At 53.2% G+C, this 20,032-nt stretch overlaps 1 protein-coding gene across 1 annotated transcript; it reads left to right on the top strand.

Annotated features, from left to right (window-relative positions):
* Nucleotides 1–389: 389 nt before the first annotated feature.
* On the top strand, nt 390–17,127 carry BSX (brain specific homeobox). The gene is made up of 3 exons (XM_069617285.1): nt 390–1,644; nt 8,753–8,943; nt 16,083–17,127. Exons 1-3 carry the CDS (start codon nt 1,398–1,400, stop codon nt 16,305–16,307), a joined length of 663 nt encoding a protein of 220 aa, XP_069473386.1. The 5' UTR covers nt 390–1,397; the 3' UTR covers nt 16,308–17,127.
* The last annotated feature ends 2,905 nt before the right edge of the window (nt 17,128–20,032 follow it).

Here is a 20,032-nt window from a genome sequence, read left to right as displayed (position 1 = left end):
CAATGAAGTCCATGCGTGCGTGTTGAGCGCTATGTACCTCAGAGACCCATTGAAATCAGAGGGTTCGCCAATCATTGCCCCACTTCCACTTCGGCATGCGTGTTGGGGAAGGGGCATTGCAGGGCAGACCCCAGTACGGGCCCGGGCCCTGCTAGCCCCCCCCCCTCACGAGAGACTCGCTGTGTCTTTAAACCTCCACATTGAGGGTCTGTTTTCAGCACCTCGGAGAGCGCCGCCCAGGAAACCTCCACACCCACCCCCGGGTGGGGGCGCCGCCCCGCCCAGCTCCACTGCCATTGGCTCCAGAAAGATCCTCACTCACGGCCTAAAAAAACGGGAGACGTAAGGCACAGCCCCCCCCCCCTGATTATCCCCCCGTTATCAGAGAGTGTGGGTCCTCCGTGCAGGAGTCTGTGAGCTCACCCTGATCTAACTGCACCCCCAGGGTGACAATCCTGGCTGCAAGGGGCGCCTGGCTCTATCCATCGCTTCAAATCGGGATGGTCCTGGCTGCAGGTGTAGGGTGTTCCTGCCTCAGTTCAGAGAGTGAGGGTCGTGGCTGAAAGAAGTACCCATTGCCCACCTACAAACCAGCTCAGAAACAGAGAACCAGGGTCGTGGCTGAAAGAAGTACCCACTGCCCACCTACAAACCAGCTCAGAAACAGAGAACCAGGGTCGTGGCTGAAAGAAGTACCCACTGCCCACCTGCAAACCAGCTCAGCTTCAGAGAGTGAGGGTCGTGGCTGAAAGCAGTGCCCAGTGCCCACCTGCAAACCAGCTCAGCTTCAGAGAACCAGGGTCGTGGCTGAAAGGAGTGCCCACTGCCCACCTGCAACCCAGCTCAGCTTCAGAGAACCAGGGTCGTGGCTGAAAGAAGTACCCACTGCCCACCTGCAAACCAGCTCAGCTTCAGAGAGTGAGGGTCGTGGCTGAAAGCAGTGCCCAGTGCCCACCTGCAAACCAGCTCAGCTTCAGAGAGTCAGGGTCGTGACTGAAAGCAGTGCCCAGTGCCCACCTGCAAACCAGCTCAGCTTCAGAGAACCAGGGTCGTGGCTGAAAGGAGTGCCCACTGCCCACCTGCAACCCAGCTCAGCTTCAGAGAACCAGGGTCGTGGCTGAAAGAAGTACCCACTGCCCACCTGCAAACCAGCTCAGCTTCAGAGAGTGAGGGTCGTGGCTGAAAGAAGGGCCTCCCTGTGACTGACCTAGCTCCACCGCCAGTGCGGGGCTCCGGGGTCCTCACCTTGATCGTAAGCCCTGCTATTCCGCTTTAGAGTGGGGGGCATTTCAGAGAAGGGCGCTCACCATACTTCGGAGAGCGTGGAATCGGGGGCAACACGAATTGCTTTCCCTCCGCACAGCCCCCTCCGCGGCGGGCCAGCTCTACCCAGGGCCATGAACATACACTTCAGCCCCCTGCCTCACCCGGGGCCCTCCCAGAGACCCACCTCCTTCTTCATTGAGGACATCCTGCTGCACAAGCCGAAGCCCCTGCGGGAGGCGCCCTTCGGGGGCCCCTTTCTGCCCCGGCTGCCGCTCCTGGACTACGGGTACCCGCTGATGCCAACCCCCAGCCTGCTGGCACCGCAGCAGACCCTGCACAAACCGGAGCACCACCACCCCTACTTCTTCACCACCTCGGGTAAGAGACCGCCTGCCGGCACCCGCGCCCCTTACCTGCCACAGCCTCTCTAGGCCTTTATTTCCCATAAAGGCCCGCGGCCTTACAACCAAAAATACCAAAGGAGAGCATATATATATATATATATATATGTGTGTGTGTGTGTGTGTGTGTGACGTTACCAGATTTACCACAACACGTACACAAACAGGGCACTACCCCAAACTCTGGTTCCCAGGACAGCGCGAGAGCGGGTGGGGGCCGGGATCACACGCCCCTCCACGGTATTTGAAGGCGCTATGCGCCGCCGTAGTACTTTGAGTTTTTCAAATTTATATAAAACAGAAATAAAGAAAAAATGCTAAATGTCCCCTTTTTATGCAGCTTTTTTTTTACAATTTGGTGACTGCTCTTTCCTTTTGTTGTTTCCACTTGTTTTTTGCTCGCACCTGCCTGTATCACTCCCGGCTGCGTTTGTTTAAATCTCCAGGTACATCTGTTGCCCTCTATAAAGCCGCGCCGGTATTACTGCTCCTTTCCGCAACGTGACAATGAGGCCGATAGTATTTATGAAGCTGCAAGGGAGGCGCGCACCGATAGCTCCGGCGGAGAACCGCGGACTCAGCTGGGACCGCGGACTCGGAGGAGGGAAGCGCACCCCCGGAGAAAGCCGAGCTCGCAGGGCACACTCTGCCCACAACAAAACATCGCGAATTGGGCAAGTTCGCGGGTGCGCATTTAGCGCAGAATTGCGCGCAGGTGACAGTCGCAGCCAGCAGAGTGCAAGTGCGGGCGTTAGAAACACGATATCTCAGTACCGACTATTCGCCAAAACAGCAGAACAGAAAGCAGCGAATTACTGTTGATGTTTGTTGAAATCCTGCCTCTCTTATTTTCGAGGAAAAATACTCGCCAAATTCAGCGTAAAACGGACCTAATTTTTCAAAGCAGCGCATGTTTTAATTGGTGCTTTCGGATATTATTAGTTATAAATCCCTGATGAACGGACGAATGGGCGTTTAGAAGGAACGAAGGAATGGAGAAAGCAAAGAAGGGAAAAGCAAGAACGAAAGGAGACGAGAAAGAAAGCAAAAGGAAGAAAGAAAGATCTAACGAAAGAAAACGAAATACAAAGAAAGAAAGAGAAAGAAAGGGAGCGAGAAAAGAAAGAAAGGGAGAAAGAAAGAAAGAAAGAAAGAAAGAAAGAAAGAAAGAAAGAAAGAAAGAAAGAAAGAAAGAAAGAAAGAAAGAAAGAAAGAAAGAAAGGAAGGAAGGAAAGAAAGAAGGGTAAGTGAAGAGTTTCCTAGGTGAGTCGCTGGGCATGGGTAGAACGCTGGATGGGCAGGCATCTGAGCAAATATTTGCCCGGTGGCACACGAGCAAGTGCCCGTTTCCAAGACGCATTCAAGCAGCATGCACCCAGCGCCCGGATTCCCGACGAGAAATTCTTGCAGCCCTTTCATTTCTGCTGAATGTGAAATGTACGCAGAGCACCCCCGCTCACAGGTACGTGTTAGGGGGTCCCCTCCAAGGCAGAGTGGGAGTAAAGAATTAAGCGAGACATGCACTCGCTTTCATGCTTTCCTTTTAGTGTAAAATAAAACTCCACCAGCAAAGAAAGCTTCGCCTGAGGCGTTTACTAGCGGATTCCTACGGAGTGCACACGGTGTTACCTGGCGCTAAAGCCAGGCGGATTCCATAGGCATTGCGTCTGTTTCACGCCTGCACGGACACGGACACGCCGGGCAGGCGTGAAATGAAGGGCACGGATCTTAGCTCCCTTCCTTCGCCTCATCGCGGCTTCAAGCAATACGTGAAAGGGTATTTACACCCCTGAGCGGTCCCCTGGCGCTGGGGCACGTAAGGACTGCCTGGCTAGGCTGCAGCCCATTCTAAATGATGCGGCCCGCTGGGTGTGTGACATTGCTTGGCGAGAACGTGTGTCCGAAGCCTGGGGGAGTCTGAACTGCACCCCTGCTGCCGAGACAATTCAATTTAAAGTCCTGACCTTCAGACACAAATGTTGGTACGGTAATGCACCCCTTTACCTAAAAGAGAGGTTGTGAATTTACAAACCGGCCGATGATTCCGGTTCAGGGGAGCCCGTGGCATGGGTCGCCTTTTCCAATATTGTTGACCCAAGCATGGAATAAGCTTCTTGCGAATGTGCGGACCGTAGAGAACCATCGTGTCTTTAGGAAAAGCCTGGAGACCCTTCTCTTTGCAGAGTAAGCCACTATCTGGGGAGGATGTTTCACTAGCCCGCAGCTCAGATTTGACTGTTTTGCTGTTTTTGTTCATTTTATGTAGCGCCCTGATGCCTACGGGCTGTTGTCGCTTGACAATTAAATTGAAAATAGAGGCAAAAAATAGGTTAGTGGGACTGAGCAGGAAAAGCACCAGAGGAGGACTCAGAAGGAAAAAGCGCTAGAGGAGGACTGAGCAGGAAAAGGAGACAGAGGAGGACTGAGCAGGAAAAGGAGACAGAGGAGGACTGAGCACGAACAAGCGCAAGAGGAGGACTGAGCAGGAAAAAGAGACAGAGGAGGACTGAGCAGGAAAAAGAGACAGAGGAGGACTGAGCAGGAAAAGGAGACAGAGGAGGACTGAGCAGGAAAAAGAGACAGAGGATGACTGAGCAGGAAAAAGAGACAGAGGAGGGCTGAGCAGGAGAAAGAGACAGAGGAGGACTGAGCAGGAAAAGGAGACAGAGGAGGACTGAGCAGGAAAAGGAGACAGAGGAGGACTGAGCAGGAAAAAGAGACAGAGGAGGGCTGAGCAGGAAAAAGAGACAGAGGAGGGCTGAGCAGGAGAAAGAGACAGAGGAGGACTGAGCAGGAAAAAGCGCAAGAGGAGGACTGAGCAGGAAAAAGCGCAAGAGGAGGACTGAGCAAGAAAAGGAGACAGAGGAGGACTGAGCAGGAAAAAGAGACAGAGGAGGACTGAGCAGGAAAAGGAGACAGAGGAGGACTGAGCACAAACAAGCGTAAGAGGAGGACTGAGCAGGAAAAAGCGCTAGAGGAGGACTGAGCAGGAAAAGGAGACAGAGGAGGACTGAGCAGGAAAAGGAGACAGAGGAGGACTGAGCAGGAAAAGGAGACAGAGGAGGACTGAGCACGAACAAGCGCAAGAGGAGGACTGAGCAGGAAAAAGCGCAAGAGGAGGACTGAGCAAGAAAAGGAGACAGAGGAGGACTGAGCAGGAGAAAGAGACAGAGGAGGACTGAGCAGGAAAAAGCGCAAGAGGAGGACTGAGCAGGAAAAAGAGACAGAGGAGGACTGAGCAGAAAAAGGAGACAGAGGAGGACTGAGCAGGAAAAAGAGACAGAGGATGACTAAGCAGGAAAAAGAGACAGAGGAGGGCTGAGCAGGAGAAAGAGACAGAGGAGGACTGAGCAGGAACAAGCGCAAGAGGAGGACTGAGCACGGAAAAGCGCCAGAGGGCTGTGATGTGCTGTTGGCAGCTTCCGTTGGGTTTACCCCCGTTCGTTGAGCGGAGGTGTGAGTTTTCAGTCCGTAGCCGTCATGTGCTGTTGTGCGAGGCTGTGTGTGGCTTGTTTCGTTGTTGCACTGTCTTGCTTTTGCCATTATAAAATAAAGGGGTCATTCACAGAAGGTTTTCCGCCATTATAAAACGCTCCTGTGAACCAGGGCGGTTCACCATTTCATGGGTAAGGAAAGTCCACGTGCACACCATCCATCGCAAGCGTGCACTGCGGGAATATGTAGGGAGCGAATCATGGAACTATTTGCGTGGTTCAAAGTGGCTCTACACTGCCGACGCAAACCCTGATTCACGGAAATGTGCAAAGGGTATTTTTGCAGTGCAGAGCCATTGCACAGACATGTTTGCAGTGCAAAGGGTCTTTACACAGTTCCATGAATCGGGGTTTGGGTCGATAGTGCAAAGTCACGTTGAACCGTGCAAAACATTGCATGAATCGGGCCCTTAACATTAGAGTGGGTGGGGGGGGGGCTGTTATTTGTTGCACCCCCCCCCCTTTCTGTATCATCCATACGCTTCTGTATCTGTGGAACGCCAACCAGATTTCGGAGTAGGTTCCCATACAAAAATAACCGGCGTCGATAACGCCGCCCTAGACCCCACGCCGATTGAACAAAGCGATATTTCCAGGCGGCATTAATTCGCCTAAAACGCTGCACATCTTTGAATTGATGTTTGGAAAAGGGCCCCGGTATTCATTGCATTGAAGTGTATCCTAGTGCGTTAAATACACCGCAAAGAGTCGAAATCCAGCATTGCGGCATTTTAGGAGGATGAGCCGGAACGCTGCGGAACTGCCCTGGAAGATGGAATAAAATGCATAAAACGACCCTTCCAGGCCCCCTCCAGAACGCGCGCAAATCTGGGCGGGAAATCCAAAATTAAGGCCATTGTACCCGATTTTTTCTGTGGCAATATTTCTGACATCGGCGAAGAAAATACTGGTTTAAAATCCCGCCACTTTCCAAAGATCGGTTCAAATTCTTTAGGGACAATTGGTTAAAATGGCACTATGTAAAGCTCGCTCCACTAGCGAAACTGTTTCTGGGCGCTACGCATAAGGTGCTACCATTAACCAAACTAATGACCTCCCTGGTTTACATGTATTTATGTCCGTCTGTGGACCGAATGCATACGATTTACTCTTAGAGCACTATTGCTTGTATGAGGGATAATAGGTACCTATTCACTACTGAATATTAGCCGCAAAAAGAACCTGGGCGCAAAGCTCTTGCGCAGATTTATGCCAGGTTCCGGCGGTTCCCGGAAGACTCCGCATTTCACCCGGAAGCGTCACAGCTGCCGCCTTTCAGGGGCGCCCAAACTCAGGCAGTGGGGAGCCAGCAGCGAACTCAATAGGCGGAGAGGCGCGGGGAGCAGGAGCGCGAACCCGAGGCACAGGTTAATAAAATAGAAGGCACTGGCCATCCCATAATAACCGCAATAGCGTTGCAACTTGCACTGAGGTGTAAAATGCGGAGGCAATGCGAGCAAGGCCAATCGCTCTGCTTCCGCCGCCCCCCCCCCCCACCTGTGCCCATTACTCCAGCTCTGGTGGGGGTCCCGTGTACTCGCTCCGTGCAAGTGGCCGATGCGTGGAACCCCTGCACACAATGCAGGGCGGGGCTCCAGAATGTGGGGTGGCCAGCTTCACGGACCCTTGCTGTCGCTTCGCTGCAGGGGGGTCATTGCTCTGATTGTGCTACTCCATTGGACAAGCAACTCATACTCTCATCTATCTATCCACCCTCTGATTGGCCCAAGTAACCAATTGTAACATACACAATTTCACTGCACAACCTCCCGGACAACTTCCTGTCACTGCCTGTTCTTCTGCACACCTTCCTGCAGCTGGCACTGCTCCTTTGCACGCCTTCCTGTAACTGGCAGTGTTCCTCTGCTCACCTTCCTGTCACTGGCAGTGTTTTCTGCACACCTTCCTGTAAAGTTTCTGCACACCTTCCTGTAAAGTTCCCCTGCGCGCCTTCCTGTCACTGGCAGTGTTCTCTGCACACCTTCCTGTAAAGTTTGCCTGCGCGCCTTCCTGTAACTGGCAGTGTTCTCTGCACACCTTCCTGTAAAGTTCCCCTGCGCGCCTTCCTGTAACTGGCAGTGTTCTCTGCACACCATCCTGTAAAGTTCCCCTGCGCGCCTTCCTGTAACTGGCAGTGTTCTCTGCACACCTTCCTGTAAAGTTCCCCTGCACGCCTTCCTGTCACTGGCAGTGTTCTCTGCAGACCTTCCTGTAAAGTTCCCCTGCGCGCCTTCCTGTAACTGGCAGTGTTCTCTGCACACCGTCTTGTAACGTTCCTCAGAGCGCCTTCCTGTAACTGCAGTGTTCTCTGCACACCTTCCTGTAAAGTTCCCCTGCGCGCCTTCCTGTAACTGGCAGTGTTCTCTGCACACCTTCCTGTAAAGTTCCCCTGCGCGCCTTCCTGTAACTGGCAGTGTTCTCTGCACACCTTCTTGTAACGTTCCTCAGAGCGCCTTCCTGTAACTGCAGTGTTCTCTGCACACCTTCCTGTAAATTTCCCCTGCGCGCCTTCCGGTAACTGGCAGTGTTCTCTGCACACCTTCCTGTAAAGTTCCCCTGCGCGCCTTCCTGTAACTGGCAGTGTTCTCTGCACACCTTCCTGTAAAGTTCCCCTGCGCGCCTTCCTGTAACTGGCAGTGTTCTCTGCACACCTTCCTGTAAAGTTCCCCTGCGCGCCTTCCTGTAACTGGTAGTGTTCTCTGCACACCTTCCTGTAAAGTTCCTCAGCATGCCTTCCTGTAAATAGCAGTTACCCTGCACGCCTTCCTGTAACTGGCAGTGTTCTCTGCACACCTTCCTGTAAAGTTCCTCAGCATGCCTTCCTGTAAGTAGCAGTTACCCTGCACGCCTTCCTGTAACTGGCAGTGTTCTCTGCACACCTTCTTGTAACGTTCCTCAGAGCGCCTTCCTGTAACTGCAGTGTTCTCTGCACACCTTCCTGTAAAGTTCCCCTGCGCGCCTTCCTGTCACTGGCAGTGTTCTCTGCACACCTTCCTGTAAAGTTCCCCTGCGCCCCTTCCTGTCACTGGCAGTGTTCTCTGCACACCTTCCTGTAAAGTTCCTCTGCGCGCCTTCCTGCAACTGGCAGTGTTCTCTGCACACCTTCCTGTAAAGTTCCCCTGCGCGCCTTCCTGTAACTGGCAGTGTTCTCTGCACACCTTCCTGTAAAGTTCCCCTGCACGCCTTCCTGTAACTGGCAGTGTTCTCTGCACACCTTCCTGTAAAGTTCCCCTGCACGCCTTCCTGTAACTGGCAGTGTTCTCTGCACACCTTCCTGTAAAGTTCCCCTGCGCGCCTTCCTGTAACTGGCAGTGTTCTCTGCACACCTTCCTGTAAAGTTCCCCATGTGCGCCTTCCTGTAAAGGGCAGTGTTCGCTGCACACCTTCCTGTAAAGTTCCTCAGGATGCCTTCCTGTAAAGTGCCACTGTCCAGGATTCTACGCTTTCATTCACCAGGCATGGAGGACCAGATGTCGTTTTTACACCAGTTATTGCACCTGCTTGTAAGATGCTCACATTAATGGTCGAAGTTAGAGACTGAACACTCATGTGATGTTTTTTCCTCTGCAGGTTTTGCTCTGCCACCCGCAGGTCTGCCGGTGCCGGCCCTCTTCCCCCACCACCCTGAGCTCCCCGGGAAGCACTGTCGCCGGAGGAAGGCCCGCACTGTCTTCTCTGACTCCCAGCTCTCCGGACTGGAGAAGCGCTTTGAGCTTCAGCGCTATCTGTCTACTCCAGAGAGAGTAGAGCTGGCCACAGCACTCAGCCTCTCCGAGACCCAGGTACGGAAGCTCACCGCCCGAAGGAACAGAGAACACCAACCCTAGCCATAGGCAGTGCTGTAGATAGAAAAAACGAAGTGCAGGTACTCACCAAGGCATGAAGCCGGACATCAGGCGCAGCACTTTTGGTGCCGGCCGTTTCAGCGCGGCTCCTTGCGCACATGCCCCTTTTAGGCACACCCTGTTGTTTGGTGGCAATGCCCAGTGAGATTAAATTATGTGCCACAGAGCACACACGTTTGTAAAGCGGTGTGTATGAGATCCTTTCACACAAACTTCCGGTTTGTTGTTATGCATCGTGTTAAGAAAGTTTGAATATGCTCATAAAATGAGACTTTCCTTTTTGCCTATGAAACCAGCAGCTATCAGAGCTGTAAACTAAGCTCTATGTGGGGAGTTTTATTATTGCTCGCTTTCATTGCCTAATAAGAAATTCGAGAGGTAAGTGGAACTATGTGCGAGTTTCCAGTCAAACGTTCGATCACAACTCCAATTACTTAACATTTACTTATGAGAATAGACACTGCTAATATCAAAAAACATCTTAAAAAGTAATTTCCCAGACTTTCCAAATCAATCCCTGCTCCATCCAAGGACACCAGTGGTTACAGGTGAATCCCACTGAGGGAAACAGTGTTCCGCGCCTGGCGTGCTGCGCGGCGTGCTGAGAGCACAGGAGCAGCATGTTCGTCTCTCCTTATGTTCTAAAGGGTGGGCCCTGAAGGGGACATTGTGGGCACTGCGGGTGGTGGAGAGAGGAGGTAGGGAGAGGGGCTTGGCCAGCAAAGTCTCCCGGAGGGTGGGCCCTGAAGGGGACATTGTGGGCACTGCGGGTGGTGGAGAGAGGAGGTAGGGCGAGGGGCTTGGCCAGCAAAGTCTCCCGGAGGGTGGGCCCTGAAGGGGACATTGTGGGCACTGCTGGTGGTGGAGAGAGGAGGTAGGGAGAGGGGCTTGGCCAGCAAAGTCTCCCGGAGGGTGAGCCCTGAAGGGGACATTGTGGGCACTGCGGGTGGTGGAGAGAGGAGGTAGGGAGAGGGGCTTGGCCAGCAAAGTCTCCCGGAGGGTGGGCCCTGAAGGGGACATTGTGGGCACTGCGGGTGGTGGAGAGAGGAGGTAGGGAGAGGGGCTTGGCCAGCAAAGTCTCCCGGAGGGTGGGCCCTGAAGGGGACATTGTGGGCACTGCGGGTGGTGGAGAGAGGAGGTAGGGAGAGGGGCTTGGCCAGCAAAGTCTCCCGGAGGGTGGGCCCTGAAGGGGACATTGTGGGCACTGCGGGTGGTGGAGAGAGGAGGTAGGGAGAGGGGCTTGGCCAGCAAAGTCTCCCGGAGGGTGGGCCCTGAAGGGGACATTGTGGGCACTGCGGGTGGTGGAGAGAGGAGGAGGGAGAGGGGCTTGGCCAGCAAAGTCTCACGGAAAGGCCATTCACTGATCGAACACCAACCAAAGTTCCAGGGCAGTAGGGACTGAGGGAAAGCGCTCACTGACACAGAACGTCAATCCAAGTTCCAAGATAGAAGCGGCTTAGGAAACAGACAATAACTAACAATGGACCAACCCAAAGCCAAGGTTACCAACAAATAGCCATTCACCAATAAACACCAGAGAACCACACCTCAAGGCCCAGGGTAGCGGGGCCTGGGGAACAGTCAATCACCAGCAGAGCAGATCAACCCTAGGTATAGGGAAGCAGGGGAACCAGGATCTGAAGCTCACAAACAGAGAACACCAACCCCAGGGCTAGGATGGCCAAGTGTCAGGGAAAAGTCATTCACTGAGAGAACTGAGAGTACACTAACCCAAGCCCAAGGGCTGCAATGAACAGCCATTCATCAACATACACCAGAGAACCACACCTCAAGGCCCAGGATAGCGGGGCCCTAGGCAACAGCCACTCACTAGCAGAGAACACAAACTCTAGGTCTTGGGCAACCATGTGTCAGGGAACAGTCATTCACTGAGAGATCTAACAGAACACCAACCCAAGGACCAGGGAAGCATGCACTCAGGAAACAGCTATTCCTGGACAGAAAACCCCAACCTTAGGGCTATGGCAAACAAGTCTCAGGGAACAGTCATTCACCAACTGAAGAACTAGGCATGAACTCAGGAAACAGCCATTAACTGACAGAAAACTCCATAACCTAGGGCTATGACAGCCAAGCCGCAGAGAACAGTCATTCACCAACTCAAGGGCTAGGCCATGGACTCAGGCAACAGCCATTTACTGACAGAAAACCCCCAACCCTAGGGCTGTGGCAGCCAGGTCTCAGGGAACAGTCATTCACCAACTCAAGGCCTAGGTCATGGACTCAGGCAACATCCATTCACCGACAGAAACCCCCAACCCTAGGGCTATGGCGGCCAAGTCTCAGGGGACAGTCATTCACCAACTCACTGGCTAGGCCATGGACTCAGGCAACAGCCATTCACCGACAGAAACCCCCAACCCTAGGGCTATACTGGCCAAGTTTCAGGGAACATTCATTCACCAACTCAAGGGCTAGAGCATGGCCTCACGTAACAGCTATTCACCAACAGAAAACCCCAACCCTTGGGCTGTGGTGGCCAAGTCTCAGGGAACAGTCATTCATCAACTCAAGGACTAGGGCATGGACTCAGGGAACAGCCATTCACTGACAAAAAACCCCAACCTTAGGGCTATACTGGCCAAGTCTCAAGGAATAGTGAGTTGCCAATCCAAGGGCTAGGGCATGGACTCAGGGAACAGCCATTTAATGGCGGAAAATGTCAAACCAAGTTCCAGGACAGCAGGGGTTCAGGTGACAGACATGAACTAACCCAAGACTCAGAGAAGCTGGGGCTTGAGAGCTGCCATTCACCAGTAGGGAACCCCAGCCAAATACTCATGGCAACCGGGCCTCAGGTAACAGTCATTCACTGGCAGAGAACTGCAAACGGACACCCAAGGCAGCAGGGGGTAATGGAACAGCCAAATATAGACCACAACTCTACCCCAAGGCCCAACCACCAATGAATGAGTGAGCAGCATGTGACAGGTGCAGAATGCTAGCCAGAATCTGGGACAGGAGGCATCTAGGTGAAAATATGCCCACCCAAGCACAGAAACCCCAAGTTGGAGCAGTAGGTCTACAGCCAGCATCTTAACACATATCCAGAAGCAATCCTCAGAGACTCCAGGCACAGTCCTCCTCTGGCCCAGGCCATGAATCCAGAGCTCCCGGCGCAGTGGGGGGTGCACATGAACTCTACCCGCACACATTTCTATATGTGAGAGCCCACATGGGGCATTCCCCCAAATAAAGAGGGGGGTTGCCAGTGACCACACCTGGGCATCAGCTGCCACAATAGAAACATGTTCTCATTTGGACAACAAATTCAGCAACCAAGTGGAACTCTGAGCCTTTCTCTCAACTATAGCTCTCTGACCTATCCCCTGGTTCTTCAACGTCTATAGGGCTGCCCTGGCACGTGTAATTGCCACTTTCACCTCCAACGTCCAGTGTTACGTGGATGACGCGCAGCTCTCTTTAAGGCTACCCTCAGCCGCATCCTCGCTCATATCTGACTGCCTGTCCGCTATTTAGTCCTGGTGTGCTATATATGACCTCTGCCTCAATGCCAGTGAGACTGAGATTCTTCGCATTGGGACCCCTGCACCCGCTTTCCCACTTTTGCTCCGGCCGGCCTCCCTTGGCCCGGCGCCTGTACCCACCTGTGTGGCAAGGAACCTGGGGTCCTTTTTGATTCCACTCTCTCCTTCTCCTCTCACATTTCGGACATCTCTAAAAAAGTCTAACTATTAGCTACACCTTCTCAGAGGTACTCTACCTTTTCTCACTTTCTCCCAGCGGGTCACTGTCTCTAGCGCCTTGGTTCTCTCCAGGCTGGACTATTAAAACAGCCTTTTCCTGAACCTCTCTTCTTCCGCCCTGTGCCCACTGCAACTCATCCAGAACAGAACCTCAAGACTTATCCTTGACATCAAGCCCAGGGACTACATCTCTCTGGTGCTGCAATCCCTTCCCTGGCTCCCTGTGGCTGCAAGGATGAAGTTCAAGACCCTCTGCATTATTCACGTGGATTTCTGGGACCTACCTACCTGCAACGCTGCCAACCTAAATACTGCCCCTCACAAGCCCTCCGCTCATCTGCCTCCAACCTTCTGCAAGTGAGTCGGTTCTCCAAGCAGAGATTTGGAGGGAGATCCTCATCCTCAGCAGGTGCCTCCCTCTGGAACAGCCTCCCTGCTGCCCTCCGTCTTGAGCCTGATCTCCTTAAATTCCGGAAACTCCTCAAGACCTTCCTCTTCTCCTCTTCCTTCTCTTTCCCTCTTTCCGGCTAACCTAGCTCTCTGCTCTTTCCCTTTGTCCTTACTCTTCCTTATAGCTTGCTGACTGACCGCCTGGTGTACCTCAGAGTCTCATAGGTCCCGGGTGCCCCCGCCAGTCCTCTCTCGCTCTTGCCTCAGTGCCCTACACCCTACCCACCTTCACTGCACTTAGAATAACCCTAGAGAGTGGCCCTTCTGCACTTAGCCCAGTCTCCACTGGCCGGGTGCACTTGGACCCCCCTCCCACTCCCTGAGACCGTGTGCACTTGCATGTTCCTTGCTGCCTGAAGATCGTCTGTCTGTTCTGTCTTGTCTTCGCCCCTTAATTGCACTTGGTAAAAGCGCAGAATCGCCGTCAGGCCTTTTTGCTTCGCCCAAACTTTTACATGTATTTTACGCACTTACTCTGCCTGTGCAGACAATTATCGCTCAGAATTGGCTCGGTGTGACTGCTGTTTGTTTCCTCTGTTCCGACCCTCCTTGAGTGCTTTGAAACATTTGTCTGTGTATAGGCGCTTTATAAATAAACAATACCTTACCATAAGTGCAGACTAAAGTCACAGGCTTGGGATACCATGCGACAGGGCAGCACGGGTGGGGGGACAGAACATTTACTTTATGCATAAGGGGGACACTGCAATAAATCTGAAAACTCAAGCTTGCAGGTTTGGGGTGCTGTAAGGGGGAGCACAGAACACGGGCTCAGCAAAGAGGGGCAGTGGGAATGGGGGTAACTTTTGGGCTCTTTCATGGGCTGTATTAGAATATTTTCTCGGGTCAGATGTATACAGAAGCGATATTACACTCGGCGGCGGGCCGACCCTGTTGGTAACGGAAGGGCTCGAGTGAGGTGAGGGTCTTTTAATGCAGGCAGCACTGCCATTACTCACAGGGTCAGCCCGCCGCCGACTGTAATATCGCTGTAAAACAAAGAAACTACCTTTATCCCACGGCCGGGCCGACGCTGCACAGTGCTATCAGCCAGGAAGTCTGTTTTCGATGAATAGGGACCGCCTGGTCGACAGAGCGATGCAGCGCCCAGATGCGGGATGAAGGGAAGTTTCTTGTGCTACGTGATGGAGAAGGATGCCCACGGGCTGCTGTGCGTTTTATAAATACTAAATAATAAATAAATAATAAATAATGAGAAGCCGGGAAGCAGCCATGTCCAGAGCTACACGGGTGCTAAGGGGAAGGGGAGGCAGGGAAGGGCAGCGCCCGACACCAATAAAAGTGCTCCGAACGTGCTTTCCTTAGTGAATACAGCCCGCATTCTGAGCATTCTCATTGGTTGAAGCCGCTGCACAGCGGCAAAGGTCTAAAGAGGCTTTGATAATTCTGGGACCGCCCCCAGTGCTGGCACCGCAGCAATCCGCTGCCACGCCGGGGTGCCCACTATCTCCCACTAAAAGGGGGCCATATGATTTTTCCTGCGCCCCCACACTCCAGGCGACTTGGGGAATGCAGGGATCAATCGAAGAACAGGCTGTGAAAGGAATGCATTCTGGGAAATGAGACGTCCTCCTAAACCTCAACCCTGCCCACTGGGGCTGGGGCCCTCAAATGCACTATACATGGCTTGTGGTTTCAGAAATGCTAGGGTTAGAGGGAGTGTCGTGGCAAATGAAATGAGCACCGAGCCCTGTGCCATGCAGTATGCCCCCGAAGGGTAACAATGTGTCATTCACTGGCACAAGCATGACTCAAACAAAGATATCGGTCTCATTTTCTGTTCCCAAAATGCACCTTGATTGTATGCAAATCTGTCAGGAACGCACATGGGTGCTATCCCCCCCCCCCCATTCCCCCTTCTCATAGGTGACCTATTCACAAAATTGGGGTCATTTACTGACACGGATTATTTATTAACTCCCAGATTCATGGAATTATTTGCGTGAAAAATGCAGGTTTGGCGTCTTTCTGCCCGAAAATCTGTTTAAAGCATTGGGGTTTTCGGGCAGAAAGGCGCGCAAATCTGCGTTTTTCACGCAAATAATTCCATGAATCAGGCAGTAAATTGTTTATATAGCGAGAGAGGTGTTTGTTTACAGATTGAGTTTACTATATGTATACTGCATGCAATCATGAGCGCCGGAGGCCCCGAGTGACCCAAAACACACCTGGGCATGCCCTCGGGGTGAATTAATTGGGTCACGCTGCGCTCTTTGTAGGCAACACCCGAGCACTCAGGTCGCACCCCTGTTAGAGCCCCGACCACCTGGTTTCGTATCCACTTTAAAGCACCAACCCTCCTCCCCACTTCTTAGGAATAATGCCCCATCCCGTTTCCCGCATATCCACACCTAAGCGCCTAGAGACGAGCCAGTCAGCATTGGGCGCTATTCTCAAACAGCGCACACTATGCCTCGGGCGCCCTGCATTACACCCCTGGCTGCACACCAGACGTGAGTGGGAGTGGAAGCGCCAGCGAGCAGAGCAGATTCTGGAGGAGGGGCTGGGGGTAAGGGGGGGGGGTCACTTACCAGGCACCTTGAACACTCCCAAACACTCCTTCTGAATTAAATTAATACAACAGTGTATCGTATATGTACTTATTACATGTTTAAGTCTGAACTTTCAAAAAGGTGTGATTGGCTTTCCTCCCACCCCTACCCCTCAGTTCCATACCCATGAAGCGCTTTGAAACTGTCATCAAGCAGCGTGAGCGCCCAACAAAAATAACATTTAAAAAAAACGACCTGTGGTGATGTCAAAATACACGCCGTGCACTGTCTATAATAATATGAGGAGCATAACATGTATGTTAACATGTATGTTGAAGGTGTTCCACACGCTTCTCACGGCCCCTCTTTCCGCCTTTATTTCCAGGTGAAGACGTGGTTTCAGAACCGAAGGATGAAGCACAAGAAGCAGCTGCGAAAAACCCAAGACGACCCCAAGAACCCGTCCGGCGAAGGCTGCTTGGAGCTCAGCTCCAGCGAACCCGAACTCTCCGAGTCCGGGCCCCCCAAAAGCCGCTTCCTCGTGGAGGACCCCGAAGACGACGTGGACATTATCGAGGACGACGCCGGCTCGCCTGCGCATCTTCTCTGAAGTGACGCAAGCGAAGGCACTATGGACAATGCGATGCGCATCTTCTCTGAAGGGAAGCCACTGTGGACAAGGCGATGCGCATCTTCTCTGAAGTGAAGCGCATCCGATGCGCATCACCTCTGAAGCGAAGCGGACTGTGGACAATGCGATGCGCATCTTCTCTGAAGTGAAGCGCATCCGATGCGCATCTTCTCTGAAGCGAAGCGCACTGTGACAATGCGAACTGAGCACTCACTGGGTCCGGACTCCAGACGAAGTGAGCAAAGATACTCCAAACCGAATGCCAGGAAAATGCGAACCGACAAAGGCAGCGCCACAAAACTGCCAAGTGAATTTACAGGCGCTCCCTAAAAACACGTCAAATAGAAATGACTCCGTCTTTTGGGGCGCTCGAGGAGGTGGCGCTTGGAACAGCTGATCACGTGTAATATATTGTAAAATAGACACATTCGCTGACATTTTACGGTGCTGTGGAAGTTTACCCTCCCAAAATGGTATACTTGAAGCACCAGAACTAAGGAGAAATACGGCACAAAAAAAATTCACGACGCCTGAGACCAGAATATGAAAATAGTTTATGGGTTCGGAAAGGCCGCGGGATTACGGCAACCGCCCCCCCCTCCCCCCACCCCGAAAGCCCGCGGAGGAGGAGGTCGCTTGGAATCTTGGAAAGACTGAATTTCGGCCACTCCCGGCCCGGGGATCGCTGCTGGCGACTCCCAGCGCCTCTCGCCTCTTTCGGAGCCATTTTCACGAAGCACTTATTTTTGTATCTAAAACTCACGTTGCCCCCCGCCCCCACCTTCCTCCTACAGCCCCCTCCCTCCAACCCCCTCCCCGTGCTTCCTAATTCCGGCGACAAAGTCGAGTTCTAGGAAGTGAATACTGCGAAATAAAGATTACAAAACAACCTCGTGAAATGCGCTAATCTTCGCTTTTCACCTTTCTTTCAAATGCATCTGCGGGGATTTATATAGCGTAATCCTACTCTGAAACTTCAGAGCGCTATAGAAGGAGGCGATGCAAGGATGGGCCACAATAACACTTGGGACCGTCCAAAGGATGGATTATTCAGGGGGAAATTAGAGGGGGGGGGGGATGGAGGGAGAGATGGATACACGGGGGAACACATCTTGGCGCATGCCTCGCGAATCTGCAGCGGGGCCCCTGGGGGGTTGACACACCTGCACTGTCCCCTCTCTGGTCGAGCACCTGCCACCCCCACTCCCCCCACTCCCCCGTGACGTCAGGCTTCTGCGATGTTAAGGTGAGCATTAGGGTTACACAAAAATATCATCATACGGCGTACTGGAGAGCCCTTACCACAGTACCCTGTGGTTCTGTACTGGAGAGCCCTTACCAGAGTACCCTGTGTGCCTGTACTGGAGAGCCCTTACCACAGTACCCTGTGGTTCTGTACTGGAGAGCCCTTACCACAGTACCCTGTGGTTCTGTACTGGAGAGCCCTTACCAGAGTACCCTGTGTGCCTGTACTGGAGAGCCCTTACCACAGTACCCTGTGGTTCTGTACTGGAGAGCCCTTACCAGAGTACCCTGTGTGCCTGTACTGGAGAGCCCTTACCACAGTACCCTGTGGTTCTGTACTGGAGAGCCCTTACCAGAGTACCCTGTGTGCCTGTACTGGAGAGCCCTTACCAGAGTACCCTGTGTGCCTGTACTGGAGAGCCCTTACCAGAGTACCCTGTGTGCCTGTACTGGAGAGCCCTTACCAGAGTACCCTGTGTGCTTGTACTGGAGAGCCCTTACCAGAGTACCCTGTGTGCCTGTACTGGAGAGCCCTTACCAGAGTACCCTGTGTGCCTGTACTGGAGAGCCCTTACCACAGTACCCTGTGGTTCTGTACTGGAGAGCCCTTACCAGAGTACCCTGTGTGCCTGTACTGGAGAGCCCTTACCAGAGTACCCTGTGTGCCTGTACTGGAGAGCCCTTACCAGAGTACCCTGTGTGCCTGTACTGGAGAGCCCTTACCAGAGTACCCTGTGTGCTTGTACTGGAGAGCCCTTACCAGAGTTCCCTGTGTGCCTGTACTGGAGAGCCCTTACCAGAGTACCCTGTGTGCCTGTACTGGAGAGCCCTTACCACAGTACCCTGTGTGCCTGTACTGGAGAGCCCTTACCAGAGTACCCTGTGTGCCTGTACTGGAGAGCCCTTACCAGAGTACCCTGTGTGCCTGTACTGGAGAGCCCTTACCAGAGTACCCTGTGGTTCTGTACTGGAGGGCCCTTACCACAGTACCCTGTGTGCCTGTACTGGAGAGCCCTTACCACAGTACCCTGTGTGCCTATACTGGAGAGCCCTTACCAGAGTACCCTGTGGGTCTGTACTGGAGAGCCCTTACCAGAGTACCCCGTGGTTCTGTACTGGAGAGCCCTTACCAGAGTCCCTGTGGTTCTGTACTGGAGAGCCCTTACCACAGTTCCCCGTGGGTCTGTACTAGAGAGCCCTTACCAGAGTACCCTGTTTGCCTGTACTGGAGAGCCCTTACCAGAGTACCCCGTGTGCCTGTACTGGAGAGCCCTTACCAGATTACCCTGTGGTTCTGTACTGGAGAGCCCTTACCACAGTACCCTGTGTGCCTGTACTGGAGAGCCCTTACCAGAGTACCCTGTGGGTCTGTACTGGAGAGCCCTTACCACAGTACCCTGTGTGCCTGTACTGGAGAGCCCTTACTACAGTACCCTGTGTGCCTATACTGGAGAGCCCTTACCAGAGTACCCTGTGGGTCTGTACTGGAGAGCCCTTACCAGAGTACCCCGTGGTTCTGTACTGGAGAGCCCTTACCAGAGTCCCTGTGGTTCTGTACTGGAGAGCCCTTACCACAGTTCCCTGTGTGCCTGTACTGGAGAGCCCTTACCAGAGTACCCTGTGTGCCTGTACTGGAGAGTCCTTACCAGAGTACCCTGTGGTTCTGTACTGGAGAGCCCTTACCGTACCCTGTGTGCCTGTACTGGAGAGCCCTTACCAGAGTACCCTGTGTGCCTGTACTGGAGAGCCCTTACCAGAGTGCCCTGTGTGCCTGTACTGGAGAGCCCTTACTAGAGTACCCTGTGTGCCTGTACTGGAGAGCCCTTACCAGAGTACCCTGTGGTTCTGTACTGGAGAACCCTTACCACAGTACCCTGAGGATCTGTACTGGGAGAAGGCTTAGCACAGTACCCCGTAGGTCTGTACTGGGAGAAGCCTTAACACAGTACCCTGTGGGTCTGCACTGGGAGAGCCCTTACCACTTACTCTGCGGATCTGTACTGGGAGAGCCCTTACCAGAGTCCCTGTGGGTCTGTACTGTGAGAGCCCCTACCAGAGTACCCTGTGGGTCTGTACTGGGAGAGCATATAGGGTGTTGTACATGTACAGAACCCCAGATGAGCATGGGTGTGTGGTACGGCACAGCAGCGTATCTGTATTTGGGGAACTTTTATCAGTAATATATTTTCTAAGACCGTCGTGTGACCACGGACCCAAAATGGAGTTCTTTTTATTCATACAGATAAAAGAACCCCTCCCCCCCCCCACACAGCCACCAGCCACCAGTTGAGCTGTGCTCATTAATTCATACATGTATCCACGTTCAGTGCAGAAGTGCCACATCTTCCTGGAACTCCACCCCCTCGCTGCCCCCCTCCGGCGTTAGTGCCCTCGAGGGTATTCTCACTTGAGCGGGGTCTCACGCGGTTCTCGGCTGCTCCGCGGACGATATCGCCCGA

Source organism: Ambystoma mexicanum, chromosome 9, assembly GCF_040938575.1.
Source record: "Ambystoma mexicanum isolate Mex_15411 chromosome 9, UKY_AmexF1_1, whole genome shotgun sequence".
NCBI lineage: Eukaryota > Metazoa > Chordata > Amphibia > Caudata > Ambystomatidae > Ambystoma > Ambystoma mexicanum.
Note: the sequence above shows the minus strand (reverse complement) of the source record. Positions and strands in the feature narration are given on the sequence as shown.

What these genes read in the sequence shown, in the direction of transcription:
- BSX (XM_069617285.1), top strand. Translation starts at nt 1,398, where the DNA reads ATGAACATACACTTCAGCCCCCTGCCTCACCCGGGGCCCTCCCAGAGA. An exon ending in CTACTTCTTCACCACCTCGG is followed by an intron (nt 1,645 to 8,752) that starts GTAAGAGACCGC and finishes TGCCACCCGCAG; the next exon opens with GTCTGCCGGTGCCGGCCCTC. An exon ending in TCAGCCTCTCCGAGACCCAG is followed by an intron (nt 8,944 to 16,082) that starts GTACGGAAGCTC and finishes CTTTATTTCCAG; the next exon opens with GTGAAGACGTGGTTTCAGAA.